Source organism: Odontomachus brunneus, unplaced genomic scaffold, assembly GCF_010583005.1.
Source record: "Odontomachus brunneus isolate Ranch 3 - 2012 unplaced genomic scaffold, Obru_v1 Obru_scaffold_017, whole genome shotgun sequence".
Classification (NCBI taxonomy): Eukaryota; Metazoa; Arthropoda; class Insecta; order Hymenoptera; family Formicidae; genus Odontomachus; species Odontomachus brunneus.
This window is the reverse complement of record NW_022639467.1, coordinates 1,284,912-1,307,515: the sequence shown is the minus strand read 5'-3', so window position 1 is coordinate 1,307,515 and position 22,604 is coordinate 1,284,912. Positions and strand designations below refer to the sequence as shown.

General features: G+C 40.4%; 1 protein-coding gene across 4 annotated transcripts in view; it reads right to left on the bottom strand.

Annotated features, from left to right (window-relative positions):
- Positions 1–22,604, bottom strand: part of LOC116841688 (protein couch potato) — a 157,579-nt gene that overhangs the window by 24,837 nt on the left and 110,138 nt on the right. For 3 of the 4 annotated variants that reach the window (XM_032809938.1, XM_032809941.1, XM_032809942.1), the window contains exon 5: positions 19,917–20,058. In XM_032809938.1, coding sequence (XP_032665829.1) covers positions 19,917–20,058 — 142 coding nt within the window. The remainder of the gene's footprint in view (positions 1–19,916; positions 20,059–22,604) is intronic. The other variant, XM_032809939.1, reaches the window with a different exon arrangement.

Sequence of the window (22,604 nt, the reverse complement as noted above, 5' to 3'; positions counted from 1 at the left end):
ACTCCTTCGTGTACCACGCGATGAGTCTCAAGAGCGAGAAACACGTATTTTACTTTGCATCTGTTGTCTCATGAGAAATAATATTGATGGCAATTGAAATCAATGCAAGTCATTTGGTAGAATTGCAATCGACTGCTCGCCGATTTTCGCGTCATCAGCACGAAACACAAAACACGAGAGAGATCCGTCTTAATTTCATTCCACACGCACATTTACTAGAAAATGAGTCTAAAAATCGGAAATCGTCGCCGAAAAAATGATGGATCAAAGGTGAAAGAAATCAATTCCACGTGAGAAGATTGAGCTTAAATGGGCGCGTCACTTTTTTCATGTTAATATTCGCGTGGGAGTCAGTTGACTCACATTGAAATTTAAATTTGCTTAGTAAACATAATTTTTAACTATAAATAAATGTATCAACTTATTTTTTTCCAACGCGAGATAACCATTCGCGTCAGAATAATTCCGGATATCTCTACTATTCTCTTTAAAAAATCGTAACGACTAAATTAAAATGCCATAATTTGTAATAACCTTTCGCGTTTGCGACGCAAAAATTCGCTATTTCTCTTTCTTTTCGCAACGGAAAACATAATCTTCTAGTCTTATCTACAAGTCATTGTAAACCAAGATATGTTTTAAACATAAAATAGTAACTCCTCAGCGTGCATCAGACGTTCAAAGTCCACTCGAGAAATACTTCTTCACGTAATGTGATCTGGAGAAACACTCCACTTTGTTTACGTGTCTGGGCCAGTTTGACCCTCGCTTCAATTTACTTCAATTTGCTCCGTAAACACAATCTTTTACTTCCGTCTATAAAAGTAGTCGTAGACTAAGATATGTTACAAATATAAAACGGTAATTTTCCAGTGCGCGCGCGCACGTCGCAAGTTAAGAGTCTACGCTTGAAAAACGTCCCTTCACGTAATTCGTTTGTTTATGCATCTGGGGGTTTATTTTGAGCCCGGCGTGTCCACTCAAGGGTTCATACGTTCATTACCACAGTTTATTTGAACCGCTCCTCCTAAACCACTTTGTATTTTAGTTTCTCCCTACATAATTGTGTGGAACACAGTTTGGTTTCTGAACATGTGAACATAGAAGAAAATGTTTCTCGTCGCACATATGCTACGTTAGTCCATGAGAGATCATTACGTCACACGCGTGTGACGTTGAGAGCGCGCGTGTTAAGGTTACGTTTCTTGATCCATCTCATTATCCTTCCCGGCTTGAATTTGATTCACTAATTCGTTCGCTCATAAGTGACAGATGTACTTGTTGCTCGGCCCGAGATTCGGAAGCTTCGCGTCGCGAGCGTCGCCGAAAAGAAAGAGAAAGAAAGAAAGAGAGAGAGGGAGGAAGGGAGAGAGAGAGAGACACGCAGAATATTCGCGGCCGGGAGGACGTAATGGCACGGTGCACAGTGCGCCATCGCGGCGTAATCACCAACGGCACGGCACGACGGAAGGAAAAATGGTCTTCTCGGAAACCGGCGAAGCCGCGGGGAGAGGAACCCGTGATTAGGCGTTATGAGCCAGTGACAACGTTAAACGAGCGTCGTCTTCCGAGGAACACACCGTCCATTCGCAATATTCGTCTCGTGCCGCGTCTTGCATTGTGCAATCCGCGAATGTTTGCGTAGCCGACGAAAGATTTCAGCGCTGCTATTATTTATTCTACGTGCTCTCGTAATCCTAATTTCCGAGCGGCTCTTATTACCGGTGTAATGGCGCGGCTTAACTGCGCTTTTCCGCCGCGGCCGCGAAAATAGGTAGGAGCGGACATTATACGAGTCCTTGGATAATGTCCTTTCTGCTCGCCCACCCGCGCCCGTCACTCTCCCATCGGCAACCGTCGTTGTCGTCGTGCATGCCTGATCGCTGTTGCGCACGTTGAAGTCACACGCGGAGAAACGCACTCGTGCTCGGTCGGATCGGACCCGGGAAAATCGGCGCGAGGATTTCGCTCGTCCACTATTCGCGCCGTCGACTCGTCCAGCCGATGACCACCACCCGGGAGACGATCGCGCACAACACGTCGCTCTTCCGCAAGGTTCGCCCTCGCGAAGTCGAACGCGTATAGGGAGAATTCACACCTTGGCAGCAAAGTAAAACGCAGAGAGGCAGAAACCATTAAGAAACCATTACTCGCTGGCAGGAAAGTAGAAACCTGTCGACCACCACCTGACCGCCACCAGCGCGAGTATTGATTGCCCTCTGCCCTCCTGTTTTCTACTTTTCTGCCAAGGTGTGAATTCTCTTTAAGATTAGATCCGTTCTTTTTAGCCGAACTGCCTGAACTTGTGCAATAAGTTAGAATGAAACAAAATACATTTGTCTGGCTTTAACTTATTACACCAAACAGTTCAGCTAAAAAGAACAGACTGTTGTCTCGCCAATGATTGAGAAGTTGATTTGTAAGTTCTCCAAGAACGTTGGTCTTTTATAGCGAAAAGGACGGAATTATCAATAAAAATTTTCAATCAAACTAAGTTTGACTGAACTTGACAGTTGCAAACTGTATCACAATGCTTATGCACCACTTAGCATTCCCTCGCTAAGGTGCCTCCACGCCAGGACCAGGTCCCTTTGATCCTCTTAATTGCCCCATAATCTATATTGGCTTTCAAATCAAGACTGACCCCGCCTAGCTGAGAGAGTTCACATTATATAGTCCATATTTCTATTCGTTTTTACTTATGGAGCTTGTTTTCGTGTGTACCTATTTAACTTAGGAGTTATCCATTGACTTAATTCATCGACTGCGATCAAGTCGCGTTGACGAGTAAATGATGATTACGTGGGATCAAAGCGCATCGATCCTACGTCGCTATCGTGCGCGAACACACGTGAGATTCAATGCAATTGCGATGGTTAGTGAACTAAAGTCAAGTCATCTCTCTACCATTTGCAAGGTACAGTCGACTGCAAATCAATTTGCACACTTTTTGTCGAGTGAAACTGCAGCGCTTCATGTGGTCAGAATTGAAAGCCACTGCTGACGTGAATGCGCGGTGTAATCTCGATAATAAATACACCAAAATCATTCTTCAAAGTAATTTTCTCTTAATTTAAAGTAAATCTTCTGTCTTCCATTCCAATTTCGCGAATGTCACGCTCTATACTGTCACTTCAGCTGCCGTCACAACCGATTACTGTGCATACACACGTCAGCAGCGGCTCTCGATTATAACAATCTGAAGCGATTCATTGGATAAAAAATGCATGAACCGTCCAGCAGCACTCATCCTTCGCACGACGATTTTCTCAAGTGAAGCTTTTCTCAAAGCTGGCGTCGCATAAAATCATCTCGATTGCGAGCCACTGCTCGTGGACTCGCGTGGTAATCGATTGCGCGGCAGAAACCGAAGCGATAATATACAGAGTAAATATATCCAGATAAACTTTCGCGATTATCACAACATGAGACAAAATCGGTGATAGAAACTTTGACTTAATTACATTGATGAGGTAAATATGCTGTATTGAATTAATCGTTAAATTCACATTAAACTGCAATGTATATTTTGTATCGTATTGACGCAGCCACAAATTTATTAAAAGCAAATCGCTCAGATTTTACGCGATTTACTGTTTGAAGTAAATTTTGATGAGTTTTTTTGCTCTCTCGCAATTCTATTTCGCCAGTCTACGTAATAAATATAAATGCCGTATGAAGCATTCATAAGAGATTCAATCTAGGTTTGATCAAAAAATACGCGAAATTTTTAAATTTCGCGGGCTATATAAGTCCAATTGTCACATTTTTTGTTATTGTATTGCTACACCTGACGTATTTTGACATTGGTAGCCATATTGGATGCTTACTTTATTGTTGGCTGTTGAAAAGGTTACATGTGTTTTGGTATGCTCAGCGATTTTTAACTTGTGGAAAAAATGGAACAAAGAATAATGCAAAGAATTTGCATTAAATTTTGCTTAAAAATGGAATAAAGTGCAGCACCGTATTGGAAATGTTGAATGTTGCTTTTTGCGAATCTTCTATGAATAAAACAAGTGTTTACAAGTGGTACAAACGTTTCCAAGAGGGCCGTGAAGACGTTGAAGATGACGAGCGCTCTGGACGCCCCAGCACATCAACAACCAATGAGAACATCGAAAAAGTAAAGAAAATGATTATGGACAATCGCCGAATCACTATCAAAGATATTGCTAATGATGTTAGCATATCATTTGGTTCATGCCAAGCAATTTTTTTGGATGTTTTGGACATGAAACGTGTGGCAGCAAAATTTGCTCCGAAATTGTTGAATTTTGTTCGTGAATTTTTGGCTAAAAACAACACCGTTATGATGTCTCAACCTCCGTATTCGCCGGACATGGCCCTCTGTGACTTCTTCCTTCGTTCCCGAAACTGAAAAGAACCATGAAAGGACGACGTTTTGCCAACATTGAAGAGATAAAGACAGAATCGCTGAAGGAGCTAAACGCCATACCGAAAATTGCGTTCCAGAAGTGCTTCGAAGATTGGAAAAAGCGCTGGCACAGATATATTATATCTGATGGGGAATACTTTGAAGAGGACAAAATTAATATCGATGAATAAATAAAGATTTTTTGAGAAAAACGAAAATTCCGCGTATTTTTTGATCAAGCCTGGTATATAAGTCAACTATATAAGTTGCTGTCAAATTTATGTGCCTATCTGTCTGGATATATTAGTTTTTTATTATACTTTTTTATCCAGTAGATAAGAGCATAATAAAGATCATTTACATTTCCTTACATTTTTCTGGATTCTCCGTTGACATCAAATATTTCGTATTGACATTTCAACTTCTGTCGATAAACGATCACCGTGAAAACTTGTGGCAATCGTGATTATTTGATGTGCTCTATTCTAACTTCATCAGGATAAAAATGTTCAAACAGTTTCGCCAACAAATATGCATTCGACGTTCCGCTATTTTGTTTTATTGTTTTCGTCACGTATCTCTGCGCGATTTAACCTTTTAACCTGACTCCGTACAAATATGATTAAAAGCGTTGATTTTACGCGCATACATCTTCTATCCATTGATTTACGCAATTATATTCACGAATGATGTGAGTGCATTTAAAAATTTAATTCACGCACTACGATTGTCGTCGTTGTTAAAACGCCCCTAACAAAACAAACTTTATTTAATCGCGCTGCCGATTGACCCGCGTGATTATCCGAGGGAAATCTCCAAGAGCAAACAATCCAGACAAAATAACAAAACATTAAATAATTAGGTCGGCCACTTGCGCGGATCAAAATAATGTTTTATAATTTCGACACACGTCCCAATTAAAACGAGATCCACTTATGTGTGTGTGTGTGTGTGTGTGTGTATGCGCGCGTATCTGTATCGAACTTCGTTGTAAATTAATTCCCAAAATATTGAAGAGTCTACTTCGCGCGCGCGAGAATTAATTATAACTGCAACCGGCAACCGCAATGTTCCCATTCGCGGGCCGAATTAGCCGATCGTGCCAAAAATGCACGGCGATTCTCGCGAAAGTCGCATGACGGAGTCTTGCGAGATTTACGCGAAGTTCGGCCGCGGAACCGCCTATTTATTTCCGACCGAAACGCGGTCGCGCCCGCCGACATGAACCCTTACGTGTGTGCGTTCGCTCGCTCGTGTGTTTTACTCCATACCAGGACTGTGCACTTTATTGATTCTAGGCTGACCTCCGATTCACATGGCGAGGCACAGCGAGTATGAGTAAACGCGCGCCGTCTAGATAGGGTGTGCGAGAGAGAAAAAGAGAGAAAGCTTTCACCGCTGTCATCGGACACCTTTTTTAGTCTTCTTTCTCTATCCACCTCTGTCTGGCTCCCTTCTTCTCTCTTCCTCCCTTGTTTCTCGTTTATTTCGCGAATACCGGATGAATCCAATAAATTGAGTAACAACGCGTTTTCCAATTTATTCGGCTCTATCAAGATCGCGAGCTTGTCGCGCGATTAAACATATTCAGAGAAAAATTGCGCGCCGTTCTCCGTTTTAATTTCCCGATTTGGCCGCGGAATCGACAATGGAAGCGAGAGGAAGCATCGAGCGCTCCGCGGGAAATAGCGACTGGCTCAAGGGACGTCCTCGCGTTCTCGTTCTCGTGTGCGAAATCTCGCATCAGCGAGATTCGCATGAAGTTCTTACTCCGTTTGCGCGTCGATTTTCGTTTCCGACCGAAGACCTGCGCGCGCTCCCTCGACATCTTTCTCATCTTTCATAGAAATGATTAGTTTTCTTATATTTGTGTGGCGAATTTACTTCAATGAGACGAAGATGCAAGTTAATCCTATTGACTTTCGTAAAGCATATGAATTATATGAATTATTATTTATGCAAAATAAAGAAAATAATAATATTTAAATAAAATTTGAGCTCCTCATAGAGGAAAACGTCCATTAGCCGATGCAGTTATCGGCACTCTTGCTCGGATTTTATCCAGTATCAAGGGTTGTACATCTATTAATTATTTATTAATTGTTTATCAATTATTTGTTGTGAAATTTAATTATTGATTTTGCAGTGCTGATCAAAGGGTAAGAATCGAGCCAAGCCCTTCTCAAAAACTGTTACAAACAAAATTTTTGTATCGTTACTTCCTTATTCAGAATGTTGCACAAAATATGTCAAAAGGCGCAAGCAAATAGTTACATAAATAGTTGCCCAGTGCAATTCGACGATTTCGACGTCCGATGACAAAATCACCGCCAACCACATCGATCTGAAGCGTCGTTTAAAAATAATGCGGTCACGCTAGAAAATATCGTATACATGTCGTGACGATAATGACACGCTTATAACCCCGATGACTCGCGTTCTTGGTCTTTATTACCTCCTCCTTCTCCTCCTCCTTCTACTCCCCCTTCTACTCATCCTTCTCCTCCTCTCCCTATCGGAAACGACGTGATTCCACTCTCCCGAGAAAATCTCCGCGATATTTAATTTAACGTTTAAAAAAAGAACGAGCGATCTAATAAATAAGAAATAATGCCAGCGGGAAAGTCTCCGAGAACAGGTAGAGGCAACTCGTCGGCCATACCGCCGTTTATTGTCGCCGATCACGCGAAACCCGCAGACTTATGGACGACGTCGACAATTATTTTCGCGCACGTGCCGTATTCATACGCGAATTGGAAATGAAGAGCACGTGTCGAAAAAAACTTGCACAAAAAGGTACAAGTACTTTCCGAGAAAACAACGCGCGCGACTCGTTTTCTGCGTTGATTCCCCGATCGTTTGAGATATAAACGCGCGCGCAAAACTTCGCGAGACGCTTTCCTAGATATTCGGCGTCGCGCAGTGAAATTTCGTGTTTTAAAAACGACTACAACTTCGAAATTTGAAGCGATTTTGATTCTTTTTCTTATGAAAGCTAATGAACTGTAGGACAACTTTGTCAGGCCAGATTTTTGTCTTTTTTCTTTCTAAGTCAGAGATAAAGAAGTTGGACTTAAACTTTTTTTTTTCAATCAAACAGATAACCCATTTCATGTCTCATCTAATTTAACGTCAGACATAAGTATTGGTAATAAAACTGAATATTCAAATCCTGATACATAAGCTTAAAAAAAGTCGTACAAATCCTGACACAGACTCACTAAATCTTAACAAACAAGACTGATTAAAATAGCATCTAACTTTAGTAAATAAAAATTACTGATTAAGTAATAAGATAAACTATTACTATTATGTTATCAATTTTCTTATTGATTATTGTTCTTGAAGTTTTGAACTTCCGCATCTCTTTGTCGGAACTACTTGATTGAGAAAAATTTCTAAATCCAATTTCTTTGTATCTGATTTAGGAGAAGGGAAGCAACAGACAAAGATCTAGCTTGATAGAGTTGTTTGATACTGCATTAGCTTCCTTTCAGAAAGAAAAAAAGCGTCGAAATCAGTTCAAATTTCGGGACTGCAGCCTCTTTTGAAACATGAAATCTCATTTGGCCCTCCTGTGCGTCAGTCGTCTCGAATTCGCGGCGCTCGACGTGTGAACGCTAAATGTCAGACAGAGCGGCTTACCGCGCTTACATCGACGACGAGGACGACGACGACAGGACGAGAAGCGTACGAGCACGAAACAGCGTTGCCGCGCCGTGCGAAAAGCCAGCCGAGCGTGCCATTTTCCAGCGGAAAAACCGCGGGTCTGCTGCATTCCACCCTGCGCTTAGATAATGCATAATGCGTCCAAGCACGCGCGCTTCGTGAGAAACCCGGTTAAATGGACCATGAATTTCGGAGCGAGCGCTATCGTCGTCCACGCAACTTCGCCGACCTGCAAATCTCAATAAAACACAAACCTCGGGTTTCATTGCTTCGATCTCGCCGACACTTCATGTCGCGATCGCGATCTGCCCTTTGAACGAACGATACCGCTGAGAAGGGACACGAAGAAGTGAGTCTGCGCTTGTTGAGCAAAATAGTGAAGGTAATAAGTAACTTCAACGGATGGATCGATTAAAGCACCTCGGCAATTTTGCCAAATCATTATGAATGTCGAGATCTTGAACTTATTCAATCTGAAATAATATTTTTTTTTTGTTTAATTTTGAGACTATAAATTTTGCATTCCAAAACGTCCTTCTTGAAGAAAATTGTACTGAAAATTCATGTAGTTCACGTTATACATACTATGGGTTTTCAATAAAATATCTCTCAAAAGAGACACTTTGTGATGTAGCCTTAAGAATTTAATTTAATAAGACGAAATTATTTCTTATTGATTCTTGTAATTATCTACATTATTTTCGTATTCTTCTAGATTCATAACGTGAGATCTAATTCTTGAGTCTGAGAACCTTAAAATATGAGTAAAATTTGCCGAACCAACTTCCCAGATGTCTTTAAACATATGTTTTGTTTCTTAATGTAACTTTTTTCAACTTTATTAAATTACAAAAATATTGATAGAATCATATTCCTCGATAATCTTTGCTCTGATTTAAAGAAAAAAAGAAAAACACTAAATTTCAATAATTTTTGCCTGAGTTATGAACAAAATAAGATACGCCGGGTAAAACTTATCCAAGGTTCGCGTAACTTTTTAATTCCTAGGCTTCTATATAGACTTCTATAGGTTAAGATGTTTAATATTAAGAAAGTAGACTTGTATTAAAAATAATAACAAGTAAACTGATGAAAGATAAGAAATATCGATCTCTCTGGGAATGGGGTCGCCTCGGATGATTGGAAATGACCGTCGTGCCGTTAAAATATTCACCGGTCTTTCAGGGAAACCCGCGCGCAGCAATATTCATTCGTGCGTACTGCAATCGTTGATTACCCTAATACCTTAATATCCCAGCTAAGATAAGTACGGGGATATATCCGTGCGACTAACATATTCAACAACGCGTCGGACATTAACGACCAGCGGCGGTCGCGTAGATACAATTTGACCTGATTATTCCTTACGACTATTCTCCTCAATAATTCACCGGCGTGCGCTATAGGTAACGATCATAAATTTTATTGTGCTCGCGCGCGTCGCGTAACTTCTGATATGCAACAGGCCAGTGACTCTCAGTCGTGAGCACAGGAACAATGTTTCAAACTTTTTGCCGATATATGCGATACGGAGAACGTGCACATGCGAGATATCTCTCTTCTGTCATGTTCCAACAACAGATCCATGTGGAGTCAATCGTTGCCTCGAGAAGAATGTCAAAGAAGCTCATTACTTGTCGCGGATTTACGATTTTCAAAACCGTGTATGAACGTCTTCACAGCCCGTAATTATATTGCTGAGATTTTGCCCACTGGAAATTCAACTCAAAAACGAGATTCATTATCCGTTCTACCAAAGTTCGCGGGAGGTGAATCCGCCCTGAGAGAGACAAGAGTGAGATGATTTTGACGTTTACGACGGATAAGTCCGTGCGAAGTAATTTCAAGAGCGACACGTCGTCGTAAAAACTTCGTTGAGAGAGGGAGAGAGAGAGGGAGTGCACTCGTTACGTTAACAAAGTTGAGAGTCGCTGCGAGAAGCTGGCACACGCTCGCATTTTTCTCCCGTGCGGAATTTGCATGATCAAAGTGCAGAAACTTCCCGTATGAGTCACATTTTATTATCGACGCGAGAATTCCGCGCAAGTGAATGGCTACTAAGGCCGTTACGGAATCCCTGCCAACTCGCGAACCGCTCGCCCGCGGCAGGAATAATATATGTCACGTTTTTAAAAACACGCCGATGTTTACATGAGGACACTGATCTACCAATATAAAATTCAGCACTTTTGTCACAGGACGCTCTCTCATTGTTGCCTTGGCTGGGAAAAAGCTATCGTCGCGAAAAATTGTGTGGTGCAGCAAAAAAATTGCGAAATTTATTCTACGAAATTTATTGCGCAAAAATGCCGCGAAATTCTTCCGTTTGTATCCCTTATATCGCTCATATTATTCAGAAATTATACATATTACTCAATAATTATTCGTTCGGCATATCATTCGGCATGTTACTTTAGCGCTTTTATCACAGGGTATTGTTTTCCTGAACGAAGAAAAAGCTGTTGTAGCGAAACATTGTGTACCGCAGCGGAAAAATTGCGAAATTTATTTTGCGAAAATGGCGCGAAATTATTTTGTTTACATTCCATATATTTCTCGTATTATTTAATAATTATTCATATTACTTCAGCGTTTTTACCACAGCATCCTGATCGTATCGTTATCCTGAACAGAGGAAAAGCTGTCGCAATATTGCCGCAGCGAAAAAATTATCGTGCAAAAACGCCGTGAAATTCTTTTGTTTACATTCTTTATATATCGCCCACATTACTCAAAAAAATTGCTCATTATCACTCAATAATTATTCAGATTGTTCATATAACTCAGCATATTACTTCAGCACTTTTATCAAAGTATACAGTTATTCCCTTTTTTATAATATGTAACTACTTCATGTTCTAAATATAAAAGCAATAAATTTAGAAAAAACAAAAAAAATTAAATTTTATTTTTAAGTAAATTAAATATTTGAATAACTTGGTACATACTATATCTCCAAGATATAAATAAAATTTAGAAAATTAAAATTTACATATTAAAACACTTAGCATGCCTGGCTTATGATAATATGCAATAGAAATATTCAATATGCAATAGATAATTCAATATGCAATAGATAATATGCAATAGAAAATTATCAAATCTAATAATATTTCGACGATATTTAAAATAATCAGGCACGCCAGTGTTTTAATATGTAAATCATAATTTTCTAAATTTACCTTAATGTTATCTTTTAAATATAGTATTTATACCAAGTTATTCAACTACTTGAAAAACAAATTTACTTGAAAATAAATATTCATATTACTCAGGTTGTGTCGTGATTTCTGCGCAAAGCTATTCTTTTTTCTCGTGTTGCGAGTCACTTCGCCGTTACACGCCGCGATGTAAATCTATTCCAGGGTGCCGTTTACATTTAAATTCGATTTGGGCGCAACGATTACTACGGGTAAACTCAAAGCCGTGGCGTCGTTTTCCACGTAGCCGCGGAGTTTCTCGACGAATATAACTCCGTCAGTTTGTGAAAACGTTGGCAGCGACCGAATAACTGAAATCTATCAAGCTCGGAAACACTTATATATAACTTTTATGTCTTTGCGTGAGTATACTGTTGTGTCTACATGGCGGGGAGATCAATGTTCGTTCATTCTTGATGCCGAATATCGTCGTAATGATGGCTCTCGTCGAACTTACGTTAAGGCAAAATCGAGCCCGACCGAGGAATTCGTCGTTTGTATATTATTCAGCAGCAGTGGAGCGCCACGTATAATGTCACGGTCTATTTTATAATTCAGAAGATTTATCTGGCGACTCGACAAATATTGGGTCACCCAAAACGCTCGACTCCATTTCGGAGTCATATTCGACTTTATTGCGCTTAAAGAGTTACACAGGAGCCTGACAGGAATAAAAGCTTGAGTACAATTCGGGGAGTTGCAAAAGGTTGTAAATTAATAGGAACGTAAATCTTTTACGTACATCTATTAAGCACATTTAACAATATCTTAATATAAAAGAATTGAGAAAGAATTAATAATTTAAACTTATAAAACTTTAAACGCGCGTTGTTCTCGAAACACTTTCTCTTAATTGCAACTACGATAACTGCAAGACAGTTTATTCGGTTAACTTAATGTTTGACACAAATGTTTATCATAATCGTCTGTTATTGATTCACGCGGAGGCTTTCCGCAAATAAAAATGTTAAAGCTATTTTTCATTTATTTAGTTTACAAGCTCGAAATTTTCAGTAAAAAGATTCGATTTGTTATATAATTGGTATTTTGCAAAATATTTTTTCTCTTTTTCCAAAATATGTTCCATGAGAACAGATAACCCTAATGAATAAAAAAATGTATTCATACTGATTCCAGATCACTCCTGTGTTGATGGTTGAAGCATGATTCTTTTGCAGAACAAAATTGAAAAATGGTGTCAATATTCACCGTAAAATCTAATTCTTTTATACCAAGATATTGTCAAATATACTTACAGACATGCATTACAAAAATTAGCTTCATCCTCCTATTAATTTACAACTTTCCCCCAAATTTTACCTAATCTGTACTCCTATCAGGGTCCTGTGACCTCTCAATAAAGATAAATCACTCGTCAATCAGATAATCGTCGTCGTTCACTAATTTTCCGCCATTATCAATATGACTGTCACGTGCCTGTGACGTCATCTACTGAGAATCGAACCGAGCTTCTCGAACGACCTCACACTGAGGGAAATGTCTGATGATACTAACCAAAATTCTATTACCAAATTAGGTTTACCAAATGGTATGGTGAATAATCGTGTAACAAAATATTTACTCAATGATATCAAACTATCTGGTGAGCGCATTGTAAGTAGCATTACAGTGATACTTAAATATGTTTACCAAACCATCTAATACAGCATATAATTCATTTAGTGAATGTTATATATATATATATATATATATATATATATATATATATATAATTTGCATATACTTACTGCATATAATCTCCATATACACTGAAAAAAAGATTACGACGATTTGGTAATAATTGTCCAGCCTGTATTATAGGTACTAAAATTTAGTAACTATAATATAAGCTGGATAATTATTACCAAAACGTCGTAATATTTTTTTAGTATACTTACTTCTAAATTTGTCGACATATTTTAAGTAATTCCATTCTTCCAAATATCTGACGGTTTCAGCGTCCATTCTTTTGTAACACCGACGTCTTTACAAATTAGTATAGATGAAAAAGGAAACGTCGCAGTGAGTAACAATTAACTATCGCGTCTGTACCACACGTCTAGAGAGAATTATCAAACTGTCTAAATGCCTACAACTAAATGTCTCGGTATCGACTATCAGATGCGTTGAGGCATCGTAATTAGAATATTGGATATGTGAATCAGATATCGCATATAAATTCACCATATTACTTTCATAAGACGAGTACAGAGTCATTCACCAAGCCATTTCTCTCAGTGCATATTTCGCGAATCACGACTCGATCGAATCATCCGGCGACAGCGTCGCGATTCTATGAGGCAGTCGACAAACCGATCGCACATTTTCCACCGAACGAACCTGACGAAACGGCTAATTGCCGCTGAGATCTTCCCTCCCTCGCGCTTATCCGCGGTAATCGCGAAAGACGTATGCCCCGTTTCGTAGGAGAGAACGTTCGGCACGCTCGATTATGTGTTATCGACGTGGCCTGGCGTGTGCGGCGCGCGATGAAATTGGGTCATCGTACGAAATTGCTACCACCTAAAACGAAATTATTCCGTGAAATTTCCCGGCGCTAGCTACGGTCTATTTGCGCGATATTAAGAAAGCCATTAACGGCTGGTTCCGGTCGAGGCACGATAGCACCGTTGGTACCGGCAATTTTTAGTCGATTAAATAGTCAATTCGCCTTTGCCCGCTCAGCCCGCAGGCTGTTTGCCATTCCGGGAAACGTTCCTCAAATAACAAGGTCTCTCTTGAAAAAATTACACCCGGTATTATTATCCGCGCGGTTCTCTTCTTCCATCTCGGAGTATCCGGCGTTTCGGTAAAGATAAAGCACAAATTCGACCGGAAACCTCGAGTAATATCTTTTCTTTCAGCTCAGCGGCCAAGCTTCTCATCACGCGCGATCGGAATATTGCATTCGTAACGTTACTTATCCGCCCTCGTTACTGTTGCCTCTTCTTGACGTGTTCGCATAAAAGTGCTAGTTATGCGAATTACGATTATTTTAACGAGTACCGTAAGCCGAACGCGTATCGACGGGTATAAAGGAAGCATTCTGAAAAAAACTTCAGAGGATTATCCGGCCTCTCAACAATATGACAAGAAATTGATATACTTTCCAAGATGTAATTGATTCTCCTCACTTCAAACGGTCTCTATCAAGATATTCCATCATATTCCTCACAAGAAGAAATAATATCGAAGAAAATAAAGAATATTTATTCAGATACTACAATAACACGTTGACTTATACGAATGCAAAATATTTTTCAAATAAGAAAATATACATTTGTACTTAAACTTATCTTTTCTAAGAAGATTTTGAACAAATTGTTCTTCTATTTAAACTAAAAAATTTTGATTTGAGTAAATATGTCATCAGTACTCCCACCGAGTAAATATTTTTTATTTTTTAAATACCTTTTCTCTCAGTGAGGAAATAATGAGATATTTTGGTAGAGACTGTTTCAGAAAATCGATTTGATTTCGGCAAATATTAATTTCCTTCACTTGAGTCTAAATTCGTCTATTGAAATGGAATAAACCAATTGCTTTCATTCGTGAGAAGCTAAGCTTTTCCGGAAATGTATGTTTTCTTATTCAAAAATATTTTATGTATAAGTGAAACATATTATTAGTGGAATAAATATTCGTCATTCTATAAATGCTTTTCCCCTCAGCGCTAGAATAACTTAAACTTCACGAACGGCGGAAATTATAGCGGTGACATTCTTCAAATCATCCACCTCGTTTTCCGTCTCCGTCTACGGGTCTTATTATATTATGGAGACCATTATAGCGGACCGATGTCGCACAGCGTCATTCGTCACTGACACTCTCGACAAAGGCGAGGGAGAGTTGCGTTTGGACATTATGGAAATAAAGACACGGGCCCTGTATCCCGATCACAGAAATCGGACAGCGCGTGCGACAGGCGAGATTTATCGCGGTTGCCGTCGCTTCTTCGGAAACTGATGCGCTCCACGTACGTCTGGCGAGTCCGCGTTTTCGCAATGTGACACAAATACATATTTATCGCGCGAGCGCGAAACTCACACGCGGCCGAGCGATCTATCCGAGATGTATTCGACTTTATCTCCCTCTTCGCGTCGTCCTTGTATTACCCGCGCGATCGATTCGTCCGCGAATATATCTCGCAGTCGCGCGTTTCGCGCACGAGAGATCTCCATCTTCTCCCCCCACTCTCTCTCTCTCTCTTTTCGTGCATCTCTTATATAAAACACACTCCCACGGATTTTCCACTTCCTCGGCGCTCAGTGTGTTACTTTCCGCTCGCGTCGCGTCCCGCGCGTCCGTATATTATTGTACACTCGCCATCAAGGAGGCAGAACAGTGTAACGCTCTGAAAGAAAGCGCATTTTTGGGAATTAATTTTGCGAAAGTGGATCAAGAGAATTTTTTGAAACATTGTATATTAATTAACTATTGAACTTCATATCACTATTTTTGTTATTTAAAAAACAGCTATTGTTTTTGTAATTTTCAACCCACAGCTTAAAATTTCGATTCATCCTCTAACTACAAGCATATTATTTAAGAAATTTTTTGTTTTTTTTATCTCAGCTATCTTTCCCGTCCATTGCAGCGATATTTTTTGCAGTCGTGAGTTCGGTCACACGTGCTACGTATTCATTTATAGGTTTTCTAAATAACGAAAATAGTAATAGTAAAGTTTAATAGTTAAATAATTAATATGCAATGTTTTAAAACATTCGGTTGACCCATTCTCACGAAATTAAGCTAAAAGTACCAGTGGCCGGACATGTAATCCTGGACATTCTTATTGTTTTGATCTGAAAATATAAATATTTAAACTTTATATAAACATAAAAAAAAAATATATATATATACAAGCATTGAGTATATACATACATTCCGTGTTGAAATATTCGTATTTAAAGATCAAAATTAAATAATAAGAATGTCCAGGATTAGGTATGTATCCAGGAATTAGTACATTTACCTTAATTAGTTTTTATTTAATTCCCAAAGATATGCTTTATTTCAGGGCGTTACATTGATCTGGTTCCTTAAGCCGTTTAATCGTGAACTCGCTCGGAACAATCGAGCATAGTCGACGCGCGAGTTAACGTCAGGTGAGAAAAATTCGCCGTGCCTCTGTCCTTGCGACTTCCTCCCGTGCCGTCGACCTTTCTCAGTATCTCGGTAGAACGGAAGTTTTTCCTGTCGCGAGTAATAGCGCTTCTTGAAACGCCCGGTGTTAGTTTGCGCGTAAAACAGCCCGCGAATATAAAGTGAAGAGTCCGACTTCAATTTGCCCCTGAAGAATACAACGTTCCTTGACATTCGGCGCGAATGATATTTCCCATACGTCCGTTCATCTAACCATCCATCCATCCGTCTGTCAGCACTGTGCAACGCACCGTACGACCGACAGATGATCGACAGTGTGCGGTCCTTAATGTCAATAATAACGCACACGGGAAACGTGCGACACGCGGAGAATTTACCCAGAAAACCCCGAAAGAAAAGCATGTCCATACACACTAAGTATATATACATATATATATGTGTATTAGAAATATGCGAACTATTCAAATCAAATCGAATCAAGTGAAATTCGATTCGATTCAAATTCGAATCCCTATGATTCGAATCCGAATAATTCGAAAATTTCGAATCGAAAAAATTCGAATATGCACTGAGAGAAAAAAATAGTTGGAATAACTATAATCTCACTATATTTTATAGTTCGTTTTGGCCTCAAACATATATTTATAGTTCATCTAAACATGAAAATATAGTAGAATGAACACAGATTTACCATCTTATTACTCTATATATATGGTAAAGCACCTTTTGGGAATATAGTTACATGTACCTATATTTGCCAAATATTCCAATTGTATTGACTATATAAAATAGTTAATTTCTCTTACCATTCAATATTTGCCACCTTACCATATTTTTTATTCCAAATAATTATAATTCTTGGTAAAAATTTGACACAGGTCAGTTATACTATACTTATTTTGTAAATATTACAAATATTATGGTAACATTTACTATAAAAATTATATTCCTAACTATAATATTTTTATTATGCCATTATAGTTCCAAATATCATACATTTTTCTTTCAGTGTGGATCGCGCACATTAACATTAACGAAGAACTATTAAAGGCATCCAGCCTTATAGGAATTAGCATGATTTGAAAAGTTTGCTATACATTAAGATTTTCTTCAAAAATATTAGAAGAAAATAATGGCTTCTAGATAAACTCTTACCGACAACTGTCAGATCGATATGTGTCGTTGCGCAGGTTTCAAGGCTGGAACTGTATTCCATACACGTTTACCGACTATACATTATATATCTCTTATCTTAAAATGAATTGATATTATATGATCAATATCTCTCTTTGTTAGTTACTGAAGTCACTATTGTCATGTTGAATTCAATGATTATGTTGATTAAAAATTCTTTTAACGATTCGATTTGATTTCATTCGACTCGATTCGAATTCGAAATTAAAATCTGAGATTCGATTCAAATTCGAAATTAAAATTTGAGATTCAATTCAAATCTGAGAGTCGATATTAAAAATCTTTGATTTGCACATCTCTAATATATATATATAATTACGATCGTCCAACAACAATGTAAGTATGCTAGAAGGCCACGTACGAACTGCAAACGTTACCAGAACAACGGATCTCGCGAGCACAAAAGCAGATACTTGCTATACATTGGAAAAACAACTGCAACAAGTGTAGCTGAATTTTCTGTTATCTGGGGACCAGACGGAAAATTCGATTGTGGGAACAGAAAGATTGCTCTAGGAGATTTCTACTCAGCCGATTGCTCTCAATTGTCTCGAGTGAGTTTCAATGCAACTGGATGTTCAGATGAATGTTTTCGGTTGCAGCACACAGAGATATATTATTTCCCGTCAGTGTATGCTGATTCTCATCTGGTCCCTATTCAGTTACACAAACTGAAATCCCTCTTCCATGTATTCAAATCGCACACAATCGTCAAACGATAATACGGTTCTTTTTTTTATTCAAATCCAAGCGTATCTGACGAATCTGACCGCGTTTTCTCCACATGTATAACGTAAATCGCGCGATACCTACATAAGCAAAAATTAACATAAAAAACATACTAGAAGAAGAGCGGAATATATTAGAATTATTCTGAGAAAACTCTTGAGAAAGGCTTTAAAGGATTTCGTCGACAGCTTTTGATGAATTAACAACGTCACAAGAATCTCTTTTAAGATACAAGGTAAAAGTATTAATGCCTTAACACGTATCCAATCCTGCAATTCTTATTGTTTGGTCTTTAAATATGAATATTTAAGTTTTCAACATAAAAGAAATATATATATATATATTCTAGGTTGAAGGTTTAAATATATTCGTATTTAAAGACTGATACAATGAGAATGTCTAGAATTAGAGAATGTAGAATTAGTATTTTTACTTTATTCAATTCCCCCTTTACTTGAGACAGTCTGCCGAAATATGCCATTATTCTCGAGTAACTTGGATCTCTCTTTCAGACAAAAATATAACGACGGGGGAACAATAAAGTTGTTACATTTCTTTTGCAACGTCGTGCAACGTCTTTTGAGTCTTGGGACATCAAATAAAGAATTGTGAGTCGTGCGAATAATCGGTGACGGAGAAGTTACAAGCTCTTCTTCTTCGACGAGTTTCATAGAGCGTCAGTATTCAGCAGGAGAATTTCTCTCCTTACAATTCTCAGGAGCTGAATTTTTCTGTCAGACGCCGAGTGCGTGTCCCTTGAAGTTCACCGGGGCAAGAAAGTGTTTGTGATCATTTTTGCCACCTTGCCTGGACGAGTGGATTCGAGCCGACGACGCGAGAGCGAACGGTCGACGATGTTCACACGTGGGAGAAAATAATAACGCCGATTTCACGGTCCCGCGTCCGCACGTCCGCCGCGGAAATCGGCGATTATCCATAGCCGGCTGTTATCGTTATCGCCGATAGCGCGTATCCCGCCCTAACGAGCGCGATCATTCGCGCGCGCCATTGTCTTCGCGCACTGCCGCCGCCCGGCCGCAATTATTACAATTATTACCACGTAAACCGCTCGCCGGCTTGTGTGTACAGCCGGTTGTAAAAGGGCCTTTAACGAGGGGGAGCCGGATCGCCGCTCGGAACTCTCACCCTCGCCCTCCACCGCCGTCGTCCTTCGCACTTCGATCGGTTGTCGCACGATCCCCGACGGGAGGATCTCTTGGGGAGAATTCACACCTCGGCGGAGAAGCAGAAAACAGAAAGGCGGAAGCCGATCAGAACTCATCCGCTGGTAGAAGTGCAGAAACTGTCGACTGTCGCCTGCCTGAGCACGAGTTCTGATCGGCTCCTGCTTTCCTACCTTCTGGCTTTTCTCCGCCGAGATATGAACGCGCCCTTAGATCCAGCCGTGGTAACGAAGGGCTGTTCACGGGGCTAGACGGAGGCGTTCAAGAGCGGGGACGGGGGGCGGGGGGTGAAGGGCTGGGGCACAGGGGAGGGTATATGTATATGTTGAAAAAAAATCTTTTGAAAAAAAAGAGCCGAGTGACAACAGGAAGTGGGACACTTTGTAGTCGGTGCAGTGGGTGAGAGATAGTAGTGAGACGTATCCAGCGAGTGAACGAGTGGCGGTGCATACTTACGTCCCGTTAAAGGGTGCATCAGAGCGGGGTGCGAGGTGGCTGCTGCAGCTGCTGGTTGCTTGGGTTTGCTAACCTTTGTGTTACTTTTTGCAAATTCCAAACGTATGGTTTGTGGCATATCAGGATCGAATCTAACCCCCTGCTGCAAATAGATTCCCTAAATTAGTAAATCGGGAGCACATGGAATGGGGACGGTGGTGTGAAGGGTGAAGATGAGAGAGAGAAATATATATATATATATATATATATATATATAGAAAGAAAGAGACAGAGAGAATTAGAGAGAAGAAAATGAGAGAAGGGGTAGCGGTGAGAGGGGCAGAGAAATGAAAGAGGTCTCCTTTCGTCACTAGCGCGCGTCGGATTTATTTTGTGTTCATTTCTACAAGCTTTTGTCCTTCGACGTTTCTTTTTTCTCTTTACATTATATGCCGTTCTTATTCTCCGTGAGTTGTCGTCACTCTTGCGAGATTTAGAACGATCTGCCAGTCGATATCGCAAATAATACCCGAGCGATAAAAGCGCCTCGTAACGAATGAAAAACTGATATTCATGACGCAACGAGAGTGCTCGCGTGCCGTTCTACGTCGTTACGCATTTACGCGATGCACGCGGCCGGAAGCTTCCTCCTTCGCGCAACGCAGCGATATATTTAGTTGGGATGGTTCCGCGCCGTTGTATAACGCGCATTATGAGAACGTCCACGCAAATGCTGACAGACCCGTTATCAATCGCTCTCTCCACGTCTATGTTTTCTGCAGCAGTTTATTTTCTTTCGATATACGTTTCGGCGACACGTCACGCGGGAGTGCGCGAGAGTTTAACGTGGAGGTGAGTTAGATCGATGCTCGTGAAAATAGCGACGCCAATCGATATTCCATGAGCCACTCTCGCGCAGTACAAAAAAAAAGACTCAGTCAAAATGGTTCGTCCCTCCTTCCCCCCATTTTTCCCGTTGTTTTCGAGCTGACACGAGCAAAGCGACGCTACGGAGCAGTTTACTGGTGTCTTCGATCTGTCTATCACGTTGTAAAATGAAATGTCAGTCATCATTGAATTACCCCGGGCGAAAAATAATGGCCAATCTCACCAGAGATATACTTTGACTCTCACGCGATGTCGACTATGTCTTCTTGTGTTTCTAAGAAAAGTAGTGCTAATATGCATATAAAGTATCACTGGCAGTGTAGTGACACTTGCTAGAAAAGTAATTCTCTTGAACTACAATTCTCTCACTGTGCGATCGCGTGCGGTCATCAATAAATATGTAGGTAAAAATTCATACGTTTTTGAAGCAAATCGAAGAACACCACCGCGCTTTTTCGCGCGAATATCGCCTTCTCGCGAAAAAAGGAAAACCGTTTAAATAACACGAGAGTATCTGGTGGACCACGCTCAGTATGATTATGTTCGACGGCGCGCATATAATGGCGCATATAATGGCGCATATTAGGCGCGCGAAATAAAACCGAAAGGCCGATCGAAACCACCGATGGCTAGCGACGAAAGTGACGGAGCTATAATAATAGTGCGGGATTACACCGGGTGGAAGGGAAATTAGCACAAGGGCGTGTACGTGTGTGTACATACGTGTGTGATGTGTGTGTGTGTGTGTGTGCGTGTCAGTGTGTTTGTATGTTCGTTTCTTTCCTTGTAGGTGTAGCCGCAAGGTGGGTCGCTCGTTAGTACGTTCTAGGGTGTTTCCAGCGAACGTGTCCATCCGACAAAAGGATGTTTCTCTACGCGGTACGTTCGTAGTAGTTATATACCGTTGCCATACGGGTTATGTAACATTGCAGATTGCGTGAGGTCAGTTGCAACGGTATGGTAGAGCTATATACGGGGTGACCAACTTAACGGCCGTGTAAGAGAAAATTCGACCGGTGTGTGCGAGCGCGCGCGCGCGCTACCAAAAGCCATTTCGTTGCCGAGTTGTATACACGCGCGTACGATACAAAGTGAGTCGCGTGACGTGCGCCATAAGGAGGGAACTATTTTCAAACCGAAGTTGGTCGCCCCGTAGATATATGTATATTTACAGATACATATATACGCGTTACATATAAATATATTCGTGTCTCGCGCGGGCGTACATGTGTTCTTATCGATCGGCTCCGACCGTCTAATCACCGTGCGGAATTTCGAAGCTGTTTCTTCTCGGCTGAATGTCGAGAGCGAAGTTTACGTGTCGGGCAAAAGGAACGCGCGCGCGAGAAAGAGAGAGACAGAGAGCGTGTCCGCAATCTCCCGAGCCGGCAAATCCACGTCTGTGATAATTACGCGAATACCAAAGCCTCCGTGAGTTTACAGTGACTCTTAATTTGCCGGCGTGCCCTTAAAGAGGATTAACTCGCATCGGTGATATCGCGGTGCGCGGGCCGCGCGTTTCCGCGTTTGTTTCGTCTGTACACGTTGCAACGCTCTATTACATTACCGCGCCGGATGATGTAGCTAGTCGCGCGGACCGCAACACTACGAAGTTCGCGCGCTGTGCAAGCTCGAATATACGTATATGCAACGAGATGATACGCTTGTCGGAAGGCAAACAACACCATATATATAGATATATCGATAATGCCACACGGTGCAGCGTTATTACAATACGCCTTGGTACGTATACAGGTAGACAGAAGGTAACACTACGTTTGGTCCCAATGAAAGAGAGAAAGAAAGAGAGAGATATATAGA